Source organism: Vidua chalybeata, chromosome 5, assembly GCF_026979565.1.
Source record: "Vidua chalybeata isolate OUT-0048 chromosome 5, bVidCha1 merged haplotype, whole genome shotgun sequence".
NCBI lineage: Eukaryota > Metazoa > Chordata > Aves > Passeriformes > Viduidae > Vidua > Vidua chalybeata.
This window is the reverse complement of record NC_071534.1, coordinates 28,054,217-28,075,252: the sequence shown is the minus strand read 5'-3', so window position 1 is coordinate 28,075,252 and position 21,036 is coordinate 28,054,217. Positions and strand designations below refer to the sequence as shown.

Sequence of the window (21,036 nt, the reverse complement as noted above, 5' to 3'; positions counted from 1 at the left end):
CTGTGCTATGCTAATCATAGTATCTTGTCAAGAAAATAACTCTTTAATTGTCCTTATAATTTAGTGCCATCATCATTCTGCCAAAGATCCCTAAGAGAACCTGTCTGCCTCCTCAGTGTCCTTCTCTTTGCCTCCAACACATATATTTACAAATAGAGAGTAAATATTTTTAAGACTCTGACTAAAGTCTCTGAGGATTTCAGGTGTGCTCCAACCTCCCACACACATTAGATCCAATCACGAGCCATTCCGATGGAGGAAGCAAGTGTTCTTCAGCTCAAGGCTATTTCTCCTCTAAGTATAGCTCCTGCTGGATTGAGGTTGTGTCCCCACAGACAATTCCAGTCTGCCTTTCCAGCAACCTCAGTCACTTCACCACTGATATCCACAGTGGCAGAAGAAACTGAAATACTGCAAATGTGGCAGAGAGATAATGGGGACAAAAAGGGGAAAGAAAAGAGCCAGGAAAGAGGTTAGGCATGAAGGAGAAATGGGATGAGAGGGTCAGGACAAACTTCAAGAACTGAACATTCAGGGAAAGCATGTGTATACTGGGAGAAGGAATTGTGATCAGCAGGTTGGTGGGAGTAAAACAAGCAAGACAGAGGGAGGACAGACTGAAAAGCTGAGGCTAAGGGCAGGAAAAAAAGACATGATGAACCACCTTGCAGAGAGAACTGTTTGCCAACACCTGGGAAAGTACTGAAAGTAGTTCCTGAACAGGAAGCTTTCAAATTGTGATTGGGAGAAAAGGTGGCTTGTTTTGGACAAGGACCATTGGGAGAAGAAAGTGCCTAAGAGCAGCAATAGAACCCAGCACAGAGTAGGAGGTTCTAGCTTAGGCAGAAAACTCCAACAGAGTTAAGTATTAAAAGAAACCACGTTAGTAAAATCTTGACCTGTGTTGAGGGAATAGATCAGGACAAGAAAGAAAAGTCAAGCAGTAGGAAGATGACTAACATTAAAGAAGAGATATGCAGTCTTGTGGTCACTGGAAAACATTTTCTTCCTCCAGCACCGATCCTCTATAAATGATGACAACATCCTCCAGTAACTCATGAAGCAAAGAAATGCATCAGGAACCTCAAAGTTCCAATGCTATTAATTAATTACACTGGTGTAATTTTTTTTCCTTAAATTTTGTCAAAAACAAGACTTATGAAGTTACAGGGTTTCTTTTAAGAGATCAATAAAGCTGGAAATACAAACTCTCAAAATTTGGAAAGTATCAGAATGAGGGTTACCTACAGCAACAAAAGTGCAATGGGACTATGAAAAATGGGTATTAAACATCCTTCTCATTAATCATTTGCTATTCCTCAGTATTATTATCCCAAGTCCCCTGTATTAAAATCCAAGTCATATTTATGCAACTTACAATTAGAAACATGGGTAGAACATTTGTTCTCTTCACTGCCATTTGCATCAAGATCCAGCTAAAACCCAAAGAACTGTTTTTATTACTTTCAAAAACCATCATGATCCTGAATCAGCATCACACTTAGAACATTCTCTTACTGAACTCTCAAGCAGAGAAACATAAGGCCAAATTAAAAGAACTTAGTGCTAGAATAAGTCCCTGTAGTATTAATTAATCATTTTCCCAGACTGGTACAGCATGGTCTATCACCATCTGTGCATGTAGCCCTTCAGCACCCTCCTTCAGTCCCAACTAGTGCCTGCTGTAAAGCAGAAATCTCACCCTGCAAAGCATTCCCTCTGAAACCTTTTTTTGCCCCCATCTTCTTTTCACCCCTGAATTATGGCAAAGTTAAAGAGAAAGCTGGTTACAACAAAGTGATTTGGAGACCAACTCAGTCTTTAGAAAAACAAAACCCAACACCAGTTCTTTTTTCCTGACTAACAGACTCCTGCTGACTCCAAAGCAGGAGTTTTGGAACAGCTTCTCTCTCACCCCCAGGCAGAGGGAGGGTGTGTGGTCCCCAGGCTGGGAGCGGAGCAGGGGGCAGGAGCCCCACATGGTGCAGCCCCCGAGTGCCTGCCAGCAGCCGGCAGCTCCAGCACGGCATGAAGGCACCAAGGAGGGTTTATCAATTCCATCAAGAGTTTTGCCAGGATTCCCACAGAGCATTTTAACTGAATCACATCAGCATTTTTTAACAAAATCAGTTCCCCAGGAGAAAATCTCTCATCTACTCCAAAATACACAGCACTCTTATGCCTGCAACCCAATAAACTGAACAAAGTTGGCATTTTATTGAAACATAGAATGTTTGATATTATTTAAAATCTGTTTTGTTTGCACTGATCCATTATCTCTTAATCCCTCTGTTTTATAACTGAGAGAATTCAAATGTTTCACAATGGTTTCCACCTAGAAACTCGTGTTACTGAGCTAGGGGATGTACTTCTAAATTGTCGTTGTTAAGGGCTTTCTTTTTAGGTCACTTATATACATAACATCTGTAGATCAGAAAAGGCTTAGGTCTTTATAGCAATTAGAAAGTTGATTCAGCAAGCCACTTTCAAAAGTTAAGAGTATGAAAATGTGGGCTATATAACACTAAGAAACAGTACAGAAGCTGCCAACACAGACTGCAAGGTGTGTTCAGTGTGTAGATTAATAATATACCAGAGAAGATAATTTACTTGAGCATCCTAAATTGGGTAAGTAGCAATTCAGGGTGACACCAAAACACATGCTTAAGTTTGCAAATGTTAAGCCTCACGGAAAAAAAAATGAAAATTATTCCAGATTGCAGAAATTCTCAAAGCAGTCTTACTACCTTAACAGATTAAACAGAACTACAGCCCTTAATGTCGTCATTTCTTCTACTCACCTGAACTATTTCTAGGGACAGTAAGTATTTGTAACAATATTATTGATATATATTTAGCACTGCAGCTACAAGTATTTAAGCAATGCATAATAAATCATTTATTTCTGTAAACCAGGTCATTCCTGATTCAGTAAGAAATGCAGGGCTACGTCCCTAAATAACTCTTACATCACTTTTCTAACATCAGACTAGAAACTGGCATAGTCTCAGTAAGCTAAAAATGCTTCCTTAAACCACTGTAGTTTCCAATGTTTTAGAGCAACAAAGAGACTGAGAAGCATTCCAAAAGAGCAATGCAAAGGTATTCTCTGGAAATGGAAAGGCTGGTCAGCCCTGAATATCCAGTATTATACTTCTCAAAACTAGTTAGCTGGCTTTATTTTTCCCTCAGCCTAACACTGTAATTCAGCTCACTTTGGCCAAGTGTAACATATGTACAGTATGTAAGGTATGCGTAACATAGCTTAGAGCTTCAGAGCAATTCCAAACAATCAAGCAGAGTACTGGGTACAATAGTGGAAATATGCCAAGTAGAAGGGATTTGAAATATCACTTCAAAGTATTTATTTGCTTACCATAACACATACACCCTGAAAGATCACACTTTTTTCCTCCCCATACCTGATACCCAGGACTAAAAAATTTCATGTTCACAGAATTTAACGTGTTGGGAGAAAATTAGGCCAAACTATACTTTTGCCAAATAATTAGTTTGGCCTTCTAGCATGGAAGGTTTTCTGGTAAAATCCAAACATGAGATCCACATTTAATTTCTTATCTTACTTATGGAGGACAAATATTTCACCAAATCAGGCAGCTATTTCTTACAGCACTAACAGGCAAAATTACCCTCATTTGTGACAAAAAGGACATAAGATGGCTCTGAACATCACATCCTCTAGAAAAGAACACAGCTTTCAGAAACAGCTGTTCTGGATATCAGGACATGAAGCACTGTCCAGCTTCCAGGAGAAAGCAGCGAGAAAATACGTTCTTAATGAAGCATATTAGTGAGACAAATGAGAGGCAGTTTCATTGCATTAAATCTTGTTTCCAAGGGAAATTGAACAGAATCTACCCATTTTACAAAGCTGTTACCTTTCAATCAAATGCATTCCATTTAACTTGCAAAGACATGGATTACCAGCACCCATTGGCATCTCCGATGCAATTAAATGTAAAACACAACAGATTGATTTATGTCAGTGCAGAAATATTTTCTCAACAATACAACATCCCTCAACCACACTGGATGAAACCTGTTGTGCCTAATGAACAGCCTCCACATATAATTTTTCATGCTTTTGAGATACAGTTCCAAACTGTGTTCAGAAGAGCACTGGTCATTTTAAAGGGGACAGTAGAGAGCAGATCATCTTTAAATTTTTGTTAGGGTGAAGATCAGTGGCAGAAACTGTGAAGGCTAACAATGACCTACTAGTAAAATAAAGTTTGGAAAATATTGCTTTAGACTTCAGACTTGCGAGAAATGCCCATCTAGAAAAATATCTGTAGCAACTATATGGGCATGAAACCCCAGGACCTTGTGGTTTCTGTTCAAGAGACAAAAAAGTCAGCTGGCTGCTCTCCAAACCAAAACCCACATGCATTAGAAATTTAAGGTACAAAACAGTTTAAATAAATCTTTGTAATAGAGTTCACTTTTGTAGTCTTGTCTCAGCTGATCACACTTCCAAGTGCTATAAAAGCAGCATAGGGGCAAGAAACTACAGCAGAAGGGCTAAAATTCACATCCTTCTTTAAGCTGTCGTAACTGATCCTAAAACCAAATGGATATTTACATCTTCAGGTAGTATACACATTCTCTACAAATATTAAAACTCCCATTGGCTAGTTTGCTTAAACAACACAAGAAGAATGAATTTAAGTATGAGTTACTAGACATGGAATTAAAACATTTATTATGATCATTTTCAGATTTGTGACTTGCATTCCATTTCACTGAGTGCCTGCCTAGCACACTACAAGGTAAAGGAAGCATGCTCCAAACTGTATTTTTTTTCTAGCATTCCTTACTTTCTACAGCCAGACTTTCCATCTCATAAGGAATCATTAAACACTCCCTACTTGAGTAAAAATCAACAACCGATGTTGCACATGGCATTCCAGATGACAAGTAATCAGTTTTCTAATGGCAAGTTTTCAATATTGTTTCACTTTGCAATCTAAGACAGTGTGTCAATAAAACTGTAGTAGATTAAATTATTCTCTTTTCAACACATAGGCCTTTGAATTTATGCAGCATTTGAGGGTAGTTTGTGTTGAGCTATCCCTGGTAGGCAGCTAAGCACCACCCAGCTGGTTGCTCACTCCCCTGTCAGTGGGAGAGGAGAAGAGAACTGGAAGGACAAAAGAAAAACTCTTGAGGAAAGAGAAAAGACAATTTAATGAGAGACAGAATCAATTTTCCTTGTGATACAGAAGTATCAAGTTTACTTGAAAGTAAACTACCATTTACTTCATATCACCAGACTGTTAAATGAGATGCATAAAATTCCGAAGTATTCAGATACATTCAGCAACCAACCATTGGCATAGGCTAAAAATAAACTCAATTTCTGCTGCATGTTTGATATACCATGGGAGGTTTTTAATTGTATTTTTGATTAGTAAAACCTAATAATGTCAAACCAGGTGTGTAATTAAAAGCAAGAAACTGGTTTATTCAGCTGCCTGAACATCCTTTCTCTGAATTTTCCTTATACTTGACAGGTGAAACTGGTAGGGCAGCTCAAATGCCTACAGAAATCCAGTGCTTACTACTCAGAAAGCTTGAGGCACAAACACACAGCACAAACTACAGAAAGCAAGATGCAAATCTCAACTCAAAAGAAATTAATCAAGTACCAGATTTAAAACCAGAATATTTGAAGGATCCCACTTGTGCATGCATGATGAATTAATTTATGCTTACAATATGCTAAGAATTTACATAGAATAAAAATAGCTTATTCTTCTAGTCTTCATGACTGCAGAGAAGATCACATGATTGCCTGCCTAATTAAAAGGCAGATGTACTAATAAACCAAGGTGTGACAAGAGTGAGATACTTAAGAACTGTCCCCATGCACCATTCTCAGTCCTGTTTAGTTCCTTTAACTCTTTCACATACAAATTGTCACTTTTAAAAACTCAGTCTCACATTCACATTTGGAAAACTTCCATGAAGTTTCCATGAATATAGCTGTAACTATGAGATGCATATGAAGCATACCAACACAAAACCAAGTGGAAAAGCTTTATTGGCCCAGATTCATGCTGAGTTTTTACTCAAAGCACCTCCAATTGCTCTTAAACATCAAAATAAAGGAAAATAAAGAACAATCAAGATCTCCACAATATTCTGTAGCTGAACATAAAAAAAGGGTAACTATTTTGGTTACCTGAAGTATTACTTTTGGTTTAGAAGCTACCATGGAAATTTTTTGACCTTGTGGTGGTTGATAACACACAATGATTTGATCCTATCAAGAATCTGCAGACAACTGAAATATTTGGAGGCCACCAAGCTTTCCCAAAACATGTAAAACATCTATTTTTTTTTGTTCCCCCTGCTTCACTGTCCCCACTCAGACCACTACAGACAGAAATAGAATTCAAATTGACTAAATCCACACCTTGCTCATGCTGACAGAAAGAGGGCACTGGAGGTGAGTAAGGATCCTTTATAAATGTAGCTGTGGAGAGCAGTGGAGACTCCTTAACACCCTCACTCCACCAAGAAGGCCAGAAGACATGAAGAAAACATTTTCTCTGGAAGCTGGTAATGTGCAGAAGGCAGCAACAGACCACAGAGATGGAGCACAAGACCTATCACCACCTGATGCCTTTCAAATGACCATCACTTCTTACACTTAAACCCTGTTTTCTGTAACTTTCCATGCTCCATATTATCATTCAGGAGAACTCATTTGCTTTCAGACTGTTTTTTCCCCCCACTCTATGTACTTGTCCAGAAGGGATTTCCTGGGTAATCAAAATCATTCAGGGCTGCTATTCCTCAAGTTGTATGATCTTGTTCATAAAGTACTTGAATTAGAAGCCCTCTTACTGCATTCTCTTCTTTCCTAGAATTCCCTCATTCTTTCCTTTTACTAGGACTTCACTACAACATCAAAAACATCCTAATATTGATCCTCTTCAGAGTCATAACCAATTTTAACTACTTGCTTTTATACCAGGCCTCTTGTTAAATGGCTTTTCTCAGAAGCCCTTATTTCACTCAGAATAAAGTAGCATGTGGCAGATTTAAAGACCAACACAGAACATGATTACTCATGCTCCACATAACCATGCCCAAGGAATTCTAACCACAAGATTTCTAGTATCCATAGCATGCATTTAATGGAGGCTGAACAGAGGGCTTCCAAACAGAAAACACTTAAACTCATACAATTCCTGAGTGACAAGTAACTCAAATTTGGAAGACAACTCATGGAAAATATCATACATGCCTGATCTATTCTTGTGCTCATTCACTGTGACAGAGAGATACTCCAGATATGCCCACAAAATGTTTACTCCATGACATGTTTCAGGAAGCTTTCCTCCAAGAGAGGAAACCAGCCTCACCTGATGGGCCATGGGAGAACTGTCTAAAAATTCTTACTAGTGCCTTAAAGTCTTCAGTGAGCAAGCAATCTAACTGGAGAAATCTCTAAATCATTTTAACTATTTTGTCGGCTTTCACAGAGCAAAAATTGGAACTGTTCTTGCAACTGGAAATAGAGGTTTTTTCCTTATCCCAAACCTACCAGTTAAAAGTTGATGTGCAAAAGATAGTTTACCCATGTCCTCAAAAATCATTCCCCCAACCCTCAAAGAAAAAAATCAGGGGGGAAAAAAATAAAAATCACACAACTCTAAACAATCCCACAAAATGCTTAAATCTTGCCCTACATGCAAATACCATATTCCTGTATTCTTTACACTCACAGAAAGCTTTTTATGCTCATTGTCCAAACTTCTTCAGTTCATTTTAAACTTTTTCAATGTCTTCTTTCTCTTACATAAATCTGAAGTTATCCAATTTGTCCTGTACCTCTGCATCAGTTGATAATCACCATTCTCCTTGAATTACTGTCCCTTCTCAACAACCAGGAATATGTCTACTCCTGTTCCTTTGCATGAGCACTGTCTTCTGTCTCCTTTCTCTGCATGGACATTCAATCATTCAATTTGGAAAAAAATCCTAATCCACACCACGATTAAGAATGCCCAAGACTGTGTTCCCTGTTGGCTCCATGCATTCTCTCAGAAATCGTACCAGTAGATATCATCTACTTCCATTCAAGACTACTTCCCTTCCACCAAAACCAAGTCTTAGCATGTAATATAATCTCTCAGACTTCTGGCAACCACCAGGAGATCAGAGTTTTTATACTTTCCTTCCACCTCCAAAAGCTCTCCCTTAATTAGCAGATTTGTTACTATGCATACCACAGACGTTTAGATTCCTAACCCAAACAAGCTTGAAACTAGTATTTTCCTAAATTCTGCCACTGCTTGAATAAGTCTCATCAGCTCGTTCTACAAAACAATTTTTCATCACAGGTAGACTTGCACCATCTTGTATCCTTATGATTTCAGCATCCTTCTCTCTGGCCTAGAACAAAATGAACAAACCCACCTGCACAGATTTATGTGAGTGACATTTGTGTGGAATGCTTCTCCAAAGGGTGTGTGACTTGCCAGTTGAACAAAGCCACTAAGGAAACAAGTATACATGTTTCTCTCTCTGCATTATAGGGGATAAAAATTACCCCAGCACAGAGAAGAAAACAATCTGTTGTTTCTTCTAGGAGGTTGTTCAGAGAAAGAAACTTCTCTTCATCCCTTTCTAGGCCCAGGACAAGGAAAACAATCTTTTATTTCTGACACTACTTATTCATTGATTCCCCTCCAGCTAACCAAGCCAACTATTTGGTTTTGCTTTCAAAAAAAAGTTACTTTTGAACCCTGTCCTGCAGCCAGCTGAATCAAAATGCTGACTTCAACACTTCTCAATCCACTGAGAGAATGAAGGAAGCAGTCTCAGTGTTCACTGAAAAATGCTGGATGCTTTTTCAGGTTAGTAACCCATCATCTGACTGCTGGCCATTAAAACTGCACTGTGGATCACACAATCTTACATCATGGCACCCAAAACTACACACAGTGCTCAAGGTGAGGCCACACTTAAGTAGAGGAGGAGAATCACCTCTCCCAGCTATTTAGTGATGCTGTGATTGATGCACCCCAGGATTCAGTAAGCTGCTGCAGTTCCTTCTGAATTGTGGTTGCTCCTGGCATTTCCTTAATTTCCAACAGACTACATGTAGGATCAATAAATACTGAAAACAAAGTAATTACATTAAGAGTTGCCATACAAGAAATTCCTGACTTTCTCAATAAAAATGATCAGTGGTTCAAGTTTCAGAGACATGAACTTCAGCTCCAAGGCCAATAACCTCCACACTCAAGAGCTCCTATAAGCACAATTTCTCAGCACTAAACCAGAGATACTTTATTAGTATACAAAAAGAAAATAAGAAAAAGAAGTTCAACTTAGTAACACAACTTGATCCAAGCTGTGTGTAAAACTGAAATAAAAAGAACCTAAACAAGCTGGAAACTAGCTGCAGATCTGGACCTGTAAGGCAAATAGTGTCCAAATAGTGAAAGCTAGGTACAGAACCAAGAGCCTCTCCCTGACTACACCCAAGTTAAACCAGTTTGCCTTCCATAGTCCAGAAAGAGCATCTAGTGCTGCGAAAAATAAAACAGGATTTAGGAGGAGGTAAAAAGGGAGAGACAAAGAAGCAGAACAAGAGTATTGCAGATGAGGGGGAAAGAATAAGAGTGAATTACACTATGTGGGTTAGAGGACAGGAGAACACATAGAAGAGACAAAATAGGTAATGCACAGAAAGTGCAGGAAGTGATATGCTGTGATCCTTTACAGGAAAGAAACAAAACCAACTTATGAGCCCCCATGACAGGGACTGCAAATAGCCAGACAGGGTGGGACAGAACAGCAGCCTCCAAAATCCAGGACCTTCTCTCCAGATTTCACTCTGTGGGTAGTACTGTATGCTTAGCCTTTCCTCAACAGGCAGACAACAGAATCACCTGGCTTTACACTGTACATTGTGCACAGTGGTCACAGGCTACATTAAACTCCCACTCTCTTAAGTCAAAACCCAAATATTACTTTGCATCTTCATCAATATCTTGAACAATCAAGCAATAGTAAAAAAAAAAAAATGCAGGTGAGAACAACTGCCCTCCAATGTTGTTCCCACTCTAAGTCTTTTGCTCAGTGAGGTGAGGGAAGGATGAAAGGACAGTGGTAGGGAAGGGGTGAGGACATGGTCCAACACCCAGAACTACTCAGTTGATGTTTTCTTCTTTTTACCAGCAACTCAAATTCAACAGACAGTAACAATCCAGAGATAGCTGACACCTGACTGACTGCTGCAGTATGTCCTGGTTTGACGTGGACAATTCTTGTCCATTCATTTCCCACCATCTCTGGAAACACTGCTCCCCTGCTAAATTTTGATTATGTACCACCTTGCAAAAGAGACCCTAGACTATGGCTTGTCAATAATTTCATGTATCACAGTTTGCAGTGTATTGTTCTAAAGGACATATCAATGCTCTTCACTTGGCAGCTCTTAATGGACAAAAAAAAAATCCTTTCTCTAGCAGCAAAAAGTGAACTACTCTTCCATGATATCAGGAATCACTGTAACATTGTCAAAACTGATAAACACCAGGTTTCAAGCTGTTTGTGGGCAACACTTCTTGACCCCTCTAATTGCAACTATGTCCCTCTCCTAACCAGTTCTCTACACAAGACCTGAAAGCATCATCATGGTCTCCACACAAATGCTCACCATGGTGAGTGGGGAGGAAAAAATAAAAGAAAAAAACCCCAAGCAATTCTGCATAGCCCTTCAAAGCTGCAAGAGGTTGGTTCTTGCTCTAAAGCATTCAATGCTTCTAGTAACTCTGAAAACATAGAAAATACTTCCTCCATCTTGCCCTGTTAAACTAATCAAGAGTTTTGTATAAGAAAAAAAATAAAGCTTATAATCCCTTTCTATCTATTGTAAAACGGTAAATTACTGTTTATCCAATAAAACTGATTTGAGAAAATATTTCTTGAGCTATCTTCGTAGTTACAAAACTCCTGAAAGTTCTGTATTCTATATTATTGCTATAATGGACTTTTTGAGTTAATCCTGTCAAAAACATTCAAAAGATCAAAACAACTGAGTGCAGCAGAGCACTGTGATCATGACACTTCTGACCTCCACCCAGCTATATTTCAGCTCTTAAATTAACTTTTGCATACAGCAGGAGAGAGATACAGGAAATATTGAGGTTACAAGAATGTGAATAGAAACTGACTCACCACAGTCCTTTGCTTGTTGGGCAGGAAGACTCTAACAATAGGCTTCTGTGGAGACTTAGGGTTATTCCGTGACATATCAGCAGGGTTTTGATAAACTGAAAGGGATGAAGGTGCTACAGAGAGGCTTGAGGAAGAAGATGAAGCAACTGTGTCTGTTGAAGCTGAACTGGAGACAGAGAAATCAGTTCCATTCCCCATGGATTCCAGTAACTGCTGTTCTCTCTGCTGTAGAGCATCAAGCTTGCTGGTGTACTCTTCATAGGCCTGTGAAGGAACAGCAGCTGTTTTAATCATGTAGTAGCCTCAGACAAAACCAGAAATCTAAATTCGGAACAAATGTGAAACGAAACACTTCCTAAACTAATACAAATTTCCCTAGAATATGAACAAAAAGGTCTGGTCAAATTTTTCAGGATACGATGAAGAACATAATGTTAAACCTTCTGAACCAACAAGTAATGTTTTAATAAATTAAATGAAGAAAAGGATTGAAGAAATCATAAGTTACAGTTTCAAAGCACTTGCACTGAAGATTCTAATTCACAACCACTTAAAAAAATGACAAATCTTTAACCAATATTGTCAGCTGCAATGCTGAATTACTGTGCTCCAGATAAATTTATCATTCTGTTGGAATGACAGTTAAATACTTCTAATGCAATAATTAAGAGAAAGTTCAAACCTGCTTTTTATCATTTGTATCTGACTCCTCGCTGTTCACTATCCTTCACCTCTGGCACTATCCTTTCATATCCAATAGTACAAAAAATGTTTTTCAGTTAGAATACAACACATAGAATACAACAGTTTGCCCATTTCAAAGCCATCCATAACCATACAAAAGTGATCCTTTGAAAGTTTTAACATCTGTTCAGCATGTTTATGCAAAACCCAATTACACAGATCAGTTTCTTAAATCAAACAGACCAAGTTTCTTAAACAAACAAAAACATCAATACTAAATTTGCCCATTTAGTCTTTATTAAATGTAGTCAAGTTAAACATTATTGCCAAGATCTAGAAAACAAATACATAATCAGTATATATTTTTCTTTAAAGTTTGTAATGCACAACTCTGTAACAAGAAAATTTTGATCTATATCAAATATTAGAACCATTTCTTCAGTATATAAATTAGCAGAATATTTTTAAAAACCTCAATCAGTTAAGCAATGTGTGTTTCACACTACATAAGCACGTCAGTGTTAACTGATGTGTTCAGATCTTGTTTAGACCTTTACAGAAAAGAAGAAACAAACATGTAAGCAGTTTCCAAACCTAACATGTAAGCAGTAGGGAATGGAATTTTCTGCTTTTCTCTACAGCAAGAGCAAGATCCATACCAATATGCATAAAGTCTTCAGTGATATTTTCAAGTATATTTATACAAAAGAAAAATACTTTCTGGTTCTGTTTTTAAAAAATTACTTATTTTACTTGCTTTCCTACTTTTTTGTTCATAACTGTTGCTAATTAAAGTTACAGGAGAACTGAACTGACCAAATAGTCTGCAGCATCTACATGTGGAAAAGAATAAAAAGAAAAAACAACCAACTTTTACTAGTGCGGTCACAAGTACTACATTTTATTAGGAATTTATTTCTCCAGGTTAAATGTGCAGGCTCATCTAATCCAAACTGCTCTTGCTGTGTAAACAGTGGTTCATCCCCCCCTTTTTAAGAAAGCTTAGCATCCTCCCAGGATGGACCTATGTTCAACATGTGTCATCATCCCCACCCTATTAACAAAGAAAATGATAATTGGACAGTGACGACTAAGAAAGAAAAAGCATTTTAAAGAATGGGGGTGAACACCACAGATACAAATTCTAAATTTTATGGCTTCCACTTCTGATAAACATACATTAGTTGCAAGAAACTGAGAATTATTTAATATTTCTTTTAAAAACTGAAGATATCTAGCAAATAAACCCCAAACTCTGAGACTTAAAACAAACATTTTCACTCTTACCCAACTGTTCTGTCAAAAGGAAACTGAAAGATTACCCAACTATTAAATAATGGCATTTTTTGGCTGTACGGTAACACATGTGTCTCTCCTACTTCCAGGATGAACATTGCATGGAAACTTGAGTAAAAGCTCCATGTGTCAAGAATTATTTTCAGTAAACAAAAATTAGGAAATATAAACTGTTACCATTTCACCAATACTGTTCTAAATACTTACTTCCCTTTCTCATGAACATTGCAAAATATTATTCAAACACATGCAACATTACATTGCTTCCGGACACTTGTGGGTTTAGTTCCTTCACAAAACTACACACAACTTTCAAAATACTCAATCCTACAATGCTTACATTGGCAGCTCAATCTGTCACTAACGCAAACGCAAAGTCAAATGATTTCTCTTAAGAGAAGAAACAATGAGTATGGAAAGCTGGGAGCTGCAGCTGGCTTTGGGTTCTATACCACTGATTTCTGCAAAAAGCTCTGTATTTTTTCTGAGAACAAAAGCTCTCAAGTACCATACAGTTATTCGGTGTTATAGCAGAAGTTCCCAAAGTAAAACATAAAGGAACTAGAAATGCATTGCTAGACTTTAAATACATTTTTCTCTTTTAAAAATAAATTCTTCTTATACAAAAGGAGCAGCAGAGACAGCCTATCTCCAATAAAATTTCATTTCACAAAGGTTAAGTACTTTGGGGAAACAGTTTTGTCTGATGATTAGCACCAATAGACCTTACAAAGACAACAGCACCAAGTCAAGACAGAATTATTCTATAGAGTTAAATTCAAAGATAGTTACATCAGCAAAGCTGACCTATGGCAAGTATTTCTGGCTAAAAGGAAGATCATGTTGCAGATTTGGCCTGTCTACTAAACTGACCTGCAGTAGCACAGCCACCTTAGCAGACAAGCATCAAGAGCTACACAAACCTTCAAGTCCATCAAGGCTCACCGGGTCAACTATGAGGTTGATTTCTGACTATGTTTTTCAAAAACAAACTAAAACGATTAAAACTAAGTCTGTACAGAATCAATACCATGAAAAATATTAAAATGAATATTCAAACAAATCATTAAATCAAGGATTCTAAAGGCATTTCAGATGGAAGAGTTTAGGAAATCTAGATGCAATCCAATCAGTTTACATGTCCCCATTAAGAAGTGAGTAATTTTCTACATAAAACTTAAATCTTCCTTGATACAGAATGAGAAGAGAGGAAAAAAAGGGTCAGAAGATATTTGCAGAAGACATCTAGTCCTAACACACATTTAGCACAGAAATACTTTTTAAGTTCAATGAGGTTGCTCAGGGCCTTGCCAAAGCAAGCTTTGCAAGTCTTGAAAGAAGAGCCCACAACCTCTGGGCAGCCAGTTCTATAGTGCAAATCCCACACTCACGATGAGGAATGGTCTCTTATGAAATTAACTGGATGCTCACTATCTGTGATAATGTCTCTCCCCCGTTTGCAGGTCTGGGAAGAGTGACTCTGACTCTCTCTTTAGGTTGAAAGAGCCTGCAGATTCCTCCTGAAGGTTCTCTTCCCCTTGCTGAACACCACCCCAAAGCAGCCACACAAGTAATGAGTGCATGGGTGCCTCTTCATTTGCTGCTGCAGCCCCGTGTGCAGTTTGCTGCTGGTATTGTGAGAGTGGGTCACTACAGCTCAGATTGCTCCCAGCTAGGTGTGAATTTACCAAGTCTCATTTCACAAAGTTGTTTTCAATTTGAAAAGTTGACCATTAGATTAAAATCAGCACAAGTTGTCTATCTACACATAATCCTGTGGCTATTAAAAATAGAACAAAAAGTGAATTTTAATTATATTGCATATCAGTATATTTGCACATCATATAATAGTCCCATACATGTGAGAACAGCCCTGAGACTTCAGCTAAGTAAAACGCATCAAGGCCTGATAAGCTGCAATGTCCAACTAAAGCATTACAAGATGGTATGTTTATATTCAATGTGCACACATGCCAAAATACAACTGCTCTCTTATCCTGCTGTATATATTCTGCAGTTTTAACTGTTGTATATACTCAGGAGCAGCAGCCTTAAAGTTACTTCTTAAATGTTGCAATCTACTGACAAAATCAAAACTGACCTCAGAAGTCAACAGAATTTGAGAGATGTTATGCAGATGTGCCAAAACAGTTCAGTTGATGAGGACAAAGGATTTTCGCAAAAATATGCATTTCTTTTCTTACATATAATTTATATTATATTTGAAATTTTTTTTCTTGGGCCATGACTACATTCTACATTCTAGTGAAATCATCTAAGGAAATAAAAAGCAACAAGTTAATTTTTTTCATTAATCTGTGAGAAATCCAAGTAGCAAAATATGATTTCTCCTTCTCTCTACCCTCTACTACATCTGGTAAGAACACCAGTCCAAACTCAAGCAGAAAACCGTTTTTGCCATGCTCTCTCTCTTCCTCAATCAACTTTAGGTAATATCCACATATTGCAAGACTCAAAAGCCTAGACTACAGGTTCCTGGTGTTTGAAACTGTGTTTCTATTTAAAAGATGTCTGACCTTTTAGGCTGTTGATCAAACGCAAATCCCACTAAGTTAAATGGGAGCTGAAGATAGACAGTAACACACGTCACTATTTCTTCATTTAGTATGACTCCTAAATCTGTACTTAGTCTAACTTTAGATACTCCAGATTTGGTCCAACATATTTGAGCAGCATCTGTTAGGAGGCTGGTAAAAACTAATCTGAAATTCCCCAGAGGGCCACCAGGTTTCCCAGCGTCTATATGCAGCGTTAGCATTTTCCTGGAATCCCACAGTCTGGAACAAGCTGAGATTCATCACCAAGATCTATTTTAGACTGTATCTGCATGCTGTTCAATAAGCATACTTCAGATCAGCAAAAAGGTAATCTTTTTTAATTAACTAATTTGACCTCCTGCATGGATTCTTCAGATATACAGGAATAAGAAATTAAATACTCTCCTGATGTTCAACAGCCAAACTCTCAAAACTGGGAACAGCAATGCCTCTGAATAAAACACATTCAGGCAAAGAGAAAGCTAAGAAAAAAATAAAAATCACAGTAGCTAGGGGCAAACATACCTCTACCCCCACAATTCTCATTTTAAATTGCTTCCAAGAGTAGGAGTAAGAAAGAGAATGATTCCTTCAAGACCATATTAGAAAGCTGACCAAGTTCTAAAACTTATTTTGATACCACTATAATTCTATAAATTTGCATACTGTTTCATTTTGTGTGGAGTCCAAATTCAAAAAACCAAACCAAACAAACCCCAAAAGACCTGGCAGCTTAATTTTGGACTGTTAACTGAAGTAACCAACAGGCCCAGAATTCAACCCCATCCCAGACAACAATTTACACACAAATGGGCCAATACTGTTTCAGTTCTTACATGTAAGTGCTGGCAGGTAATACTGTACACATGACTATGGGGCAAAAAGGACACACAAGAGTTGGGAAGTTTAAATAGATAAGACCTCCCTGAACAGTCATAAAGAGTCTATAAAGCCTAACAAAATCTGATTAAGTAATTTAAATATGATCTCCCCCTTCTAAGTTTGAGCTGAGTGCTTTTGGCCAGCCTGGGTCTGTACAACCCATTCCATTTTGTACACAGTATTTGTTACAAATATACAGACCTTTTCTCTCCTTTCCCTAACTCAGCTTAACCTTTTCAGCAGTATTTTGTTGGTAGAGACAAAAGAAATATAAATTTTGATGCATGCCCTAAAGAATACACAACTGCATATTTTAGCCATTTTTGCTAAGTGAATCCCAGGTTTTCCCAGTATCATAATAGCAGCCTTCTTTGCACTAAATATTTCCAATATTTACAATGCTTAGACAAACCCTTAGGAAAAGGGTTTTTCCATGGTGAGTCACAAACTATGTATTTTGGGAAACAGCACTTCAAGGACTGATATAACACAGTAAGAAATTATGTGGGAAGACAAAAATCATTGATGTTTTCAGCTACTGAGATACAGAGTGCTTCCAAAAAGGGTGAGAGAAGAGAAGCTCCTGCAGTCTATTTTCCAGGAGAAAATAAAAATAAAATTAGTATTTCTATATCTACTGAGTCAAGCAGTTATTTCAAATATTGGAAGCACCTTTCCTGTGAAGACAGGGTGAGAGAGTTGGGGTTCTTCAGCATGGAAATGGCTCCAGGGAGACCTTACAGCACATAAAGGGGCCCTACAGGAAAGCTGGAGGGGGGCTTTTTACATGGGCATGTAGTAACAGAACAAGGGGGAATGGCTTTAAATTGAAAGAGAGCATGTTTAGATTAGCTATTAGGAAGAAATTGTGAGGAATTGTTCCATTGCATGGAACAGGTTGCCCAGAGAAACTGATACCCAATCCCTGTTCTAGGTCAGGCTGGATGGGGCTTTCAGCAGGTTGGTCTACTGAAAAGTTCCCAGCACATGGCAACGGGGGTTGGGATGTGATGATCTTTAGGGTCGCTTCCAACCCAAAGCATTCTGTGGTTTGACAGTGATTTCCACGGGTCTGTTTGAGCTGAGCTCACAAACAGCAAATGGGAAAAGTTAAAAGCCAAGATTATATAAGAAGGAAATTTGGCTACAAGCCATTTTTGGATTTTAATACAGTCATTGCTTACTAGATTTATTCTTTCTTCCAGACAGAACAAACAGAAAAGCTTTTCTTACCATCACATTAGAGAACATTGACAAGATTCCCAAAGCTATTACTAATTATAATGATTAGAAGAAAATGGTGCGGTTAATGACAAATGTTCTTTTCTTTCTTCTGTACATTTTGTTTCCTCCCCATGTACCTTAGACACATACTCACAAGTCTCTCTGCAGCTCTGGTCTCCCTCCTGAGCCCTAATTTTCCTGCCCAGGGAGGACCAGGGGAAGCAACTTGCTGCCCTCACGCTTCACACTACTACATTTTCCACCCAGGCTTGCATGCTCTGCTCTACTCCCCCTGCTGCACGCTCCCCTTCAAAAGACCATCACCGATGAGTGATGGATCAAGGCCAGGAGACACCTCTAAATCTGAGTATCCCCTCTTGCAGGAATAATTAAATATATGCTGAATTCAAAACAGCACAAGTCAATCACTTTCAATATTTCAATAAAAGCATTCCTCTTTCGTAGTCAGTTGATGAAACCTGAAATGATGGCTGGAACAACAGCTGTCAGTTTGAAGTTCTTTTGATGTAAAATGCATTGACACCCTCTCCTGAAATTGGGAAAAAATTAAATCTGAGGGGGGTAAAAATTTTGTCTTCACTTTCAGATGAACACAGAAACACAGCTTGTATTTCTTGAGCAATGGTAACTAAGGCATAAATTCCTTTTTATTTTTAAATGAGATGTATGTTTTATATTCGATGCACAAAAAAATTATTATAACCTTTGAATGCTCAATTTTCAGAATTATTTTCTTGTTGAATTCTGTGCTTTTCTCATGAGCTTCTGCTCTCCCCAACCCTTCCTTCCACTTTTAACTGAAACGCAATATTGTCACCGGGTTCAACCACAACTTCACTTGACAGGTCTTCAGAAGCAGCTCCAACATAGGCCAGGAGCCAGTGTACAGGGTGCTTCAAGTTCTGTGAACACGAGCAGACAGTGAGAAGTGCAGTAAATTAAAAATGTAAAGCCAGGCAGGAGTACAAAAGAACCAAACAATCTATGATACTGAAAATCTACACACTGGAAGATGGATGGATAGCTGTCAAACTTGTCAGAAGAATAAAAATAGCCATGGTTTTGCAGGAAGCAATACAACAAAACTAGATGTTTACATCTAGTGAAAGGCAGTATGGGTGTAAGCAAAAGTGTTCATTTGCAGATGCATACCTAGCATTTAGCTTTTGCTAATTTAGATTTTTGCTAAAAGAAGAGAACATGCTTGCTGATAGCAACATCAAGAGATGATCAAGAGACACAATCTACTCTCTTAAGGAGTCCTCAAGAGTCACTCACATTTTATGGAAGATGCAAAGAGGTCAGAGCAGGAGAAGGATTTTAATCAATACAGGCTGAGGGATGAAGGGATTGAGAGCAACCCTACAGAACAGGTACTAGCAAATGGAAAGTTGGACATGAGCTGGCACTCACAGCCCAGAAAGCCAAGCATATCTTGGGCTGCATCAAAAGCACTGTGGCCTGCAGGTCAAGGGAGGTGAACACTGGAGAGCTGCATCCAGCTCTGGGCTCCCAGCATAAGAGGACAATGACCTGTTGGAGAGGGTACAAAGGAAGGTGACAAAGATGATGAGAGGGCTGGAGCACCTCTCCTATGAAGACAGGGTGAGAGAGCTAGAGTTGTTCAGCCTATAATAGTTAAAGGGCCTTTGGATATTTAAAGTGATCTATCAGAAAGATGGGGACAGACTTTATAGTAGGGCCTGCTGTTACAGGACAAGGGCTGATGGTTTTAAACTAAAAGAGCATAGGTCCAGACTAGACACAAGAAAGAAAACTTCTATGATGAGGGTGGTAAAACACCGGCACAGGTTGCCCAGAGAGGTGGTGGATGCCCCATCCCTGGAAACATTCAAGGTTAGGTTGAAGGGGGCGTTAAACTGGATGACCCCTGATTGCAGGGGGAGTTAAACTGGACAACATTTAAAGATCCTTTCCAACCTAACCCATTCTATGAATCTAAGGCAACAAAGGGAAGGGTGATGCAGTTCAAGTAACACACTAGCAAAATTATTCATACAGATTCTGGATAAAAGCAAGACTGTATTACAGCCAGAAATGAGTCTTTGGTAAGGCCATAAAAATAGAAAGATCAGAAGATGATGGATGGAATCTGAGTTCCATTACCTTCCCACCCAAGCGTTTTGGTGAGACTACACAGACCACATCAAGACCTAGACACAGACTACACATAAAGGCTTAAGGGGAAAGAGCAGCCCTCTAGAGAAGTCAGTGATGACACCCAGGTACAGAACTTGAGCCCCAGACCCCATATCACACACTAATTCTGTACATGGCAAGTTTGCTATTTCTAACACATCAGACAGACATTTTTTATTTGTTTTAAAACTACTATGTTTTCTTAATTCTGTATTTCTTAGAGGCAAACATGTTCTTTCACACTTTATCACACTACATTCAAAACTTTTTACATATAGCTTTGTTCTTCTGTACTGCAACCAGAATTTTTCTGGTCCTTTCTCTGACAAGTGATGGAATACAGGAAGTCAAAACATGAGCTCCAGCAGTGACAGGTTAGATTCAGAAAAATTGCTGCCAAGTAAATGCTGAGAACAGAAAGCAAGCCCTATCTTGACCAAGCCAAAATATGGGAAAGGCAGAGAAAGGACACACTAGACAACTGCTGCAGGACTGAAATTAACAGTCAAAGGCAAAGAGTAATCTTGCCTCTAACTGTATCTGGCATTCAGCAATAGATTTCTTCTTTTTTTTTTTTCCTTTCACACTTTAGTTCTACCACAGAAAGTCTACACACTAAACAAATTACGGTTTGCAGCATTTAATCCTGTTCACCTTGATAAATGCATCTGAGGATGATCTAATCTATGCTAGTGACCATCCAAATAAAAAGTTCCTTTCCTCTCTCACCCCATCTTCTAGTTCTTGGCTCACAGCTGCAAACTCTTTCCCTTCCTAATTTTAACCACAGCTTTATAGGTCACCAACTTCATCATGATCAGGTTTAAACTACTACCTGGATGGTAAAGTAATCCAAAAAAACCAGGGTAGTTTCCTTGCAGGATAGTGACTGGTCATGGCTTAGTCACTGCCAGTACTGCAAGTACCCAAACAAAGGAAGCAGAGGAACTGCATAGCAAAGAGCTGGGAAGAATAAGTTTTTAATTTC

At 38.5% G+C, this 21,036-nt stretch overlaps 1 protein-coding gene across 5 annotated transcripts in view; it reads right to left on the bottom strand.

The window, feature by feature from the left end:
* Positions 1–21,036, bottom strand: part of BRAF (B-Raf proto-oncogene, serine/threonine kinase) — an 82,339-nt gene that overhangs the window by 43,586 nt on the left and 17,717 nt on the right. For 4 of the 5 annotated variants that reach the window (XM_053943321.1, XM_053943324.1, XM_053943323.1 and 1 more), the window contains exon 3: positions 11,224–11,487. In XM_053943321.1, the coding sequence (XP_053799296.1) occupies positions 11,224–11,487 (264 nt within the window). Of the gene's footprint in view, positions 1–11,223; positions 11,488–18,591; positions 18,636–21,036 lie in introns of those variants that run through there. The other variant, XM_053943326.1, reaches the window with a different exon arrangement.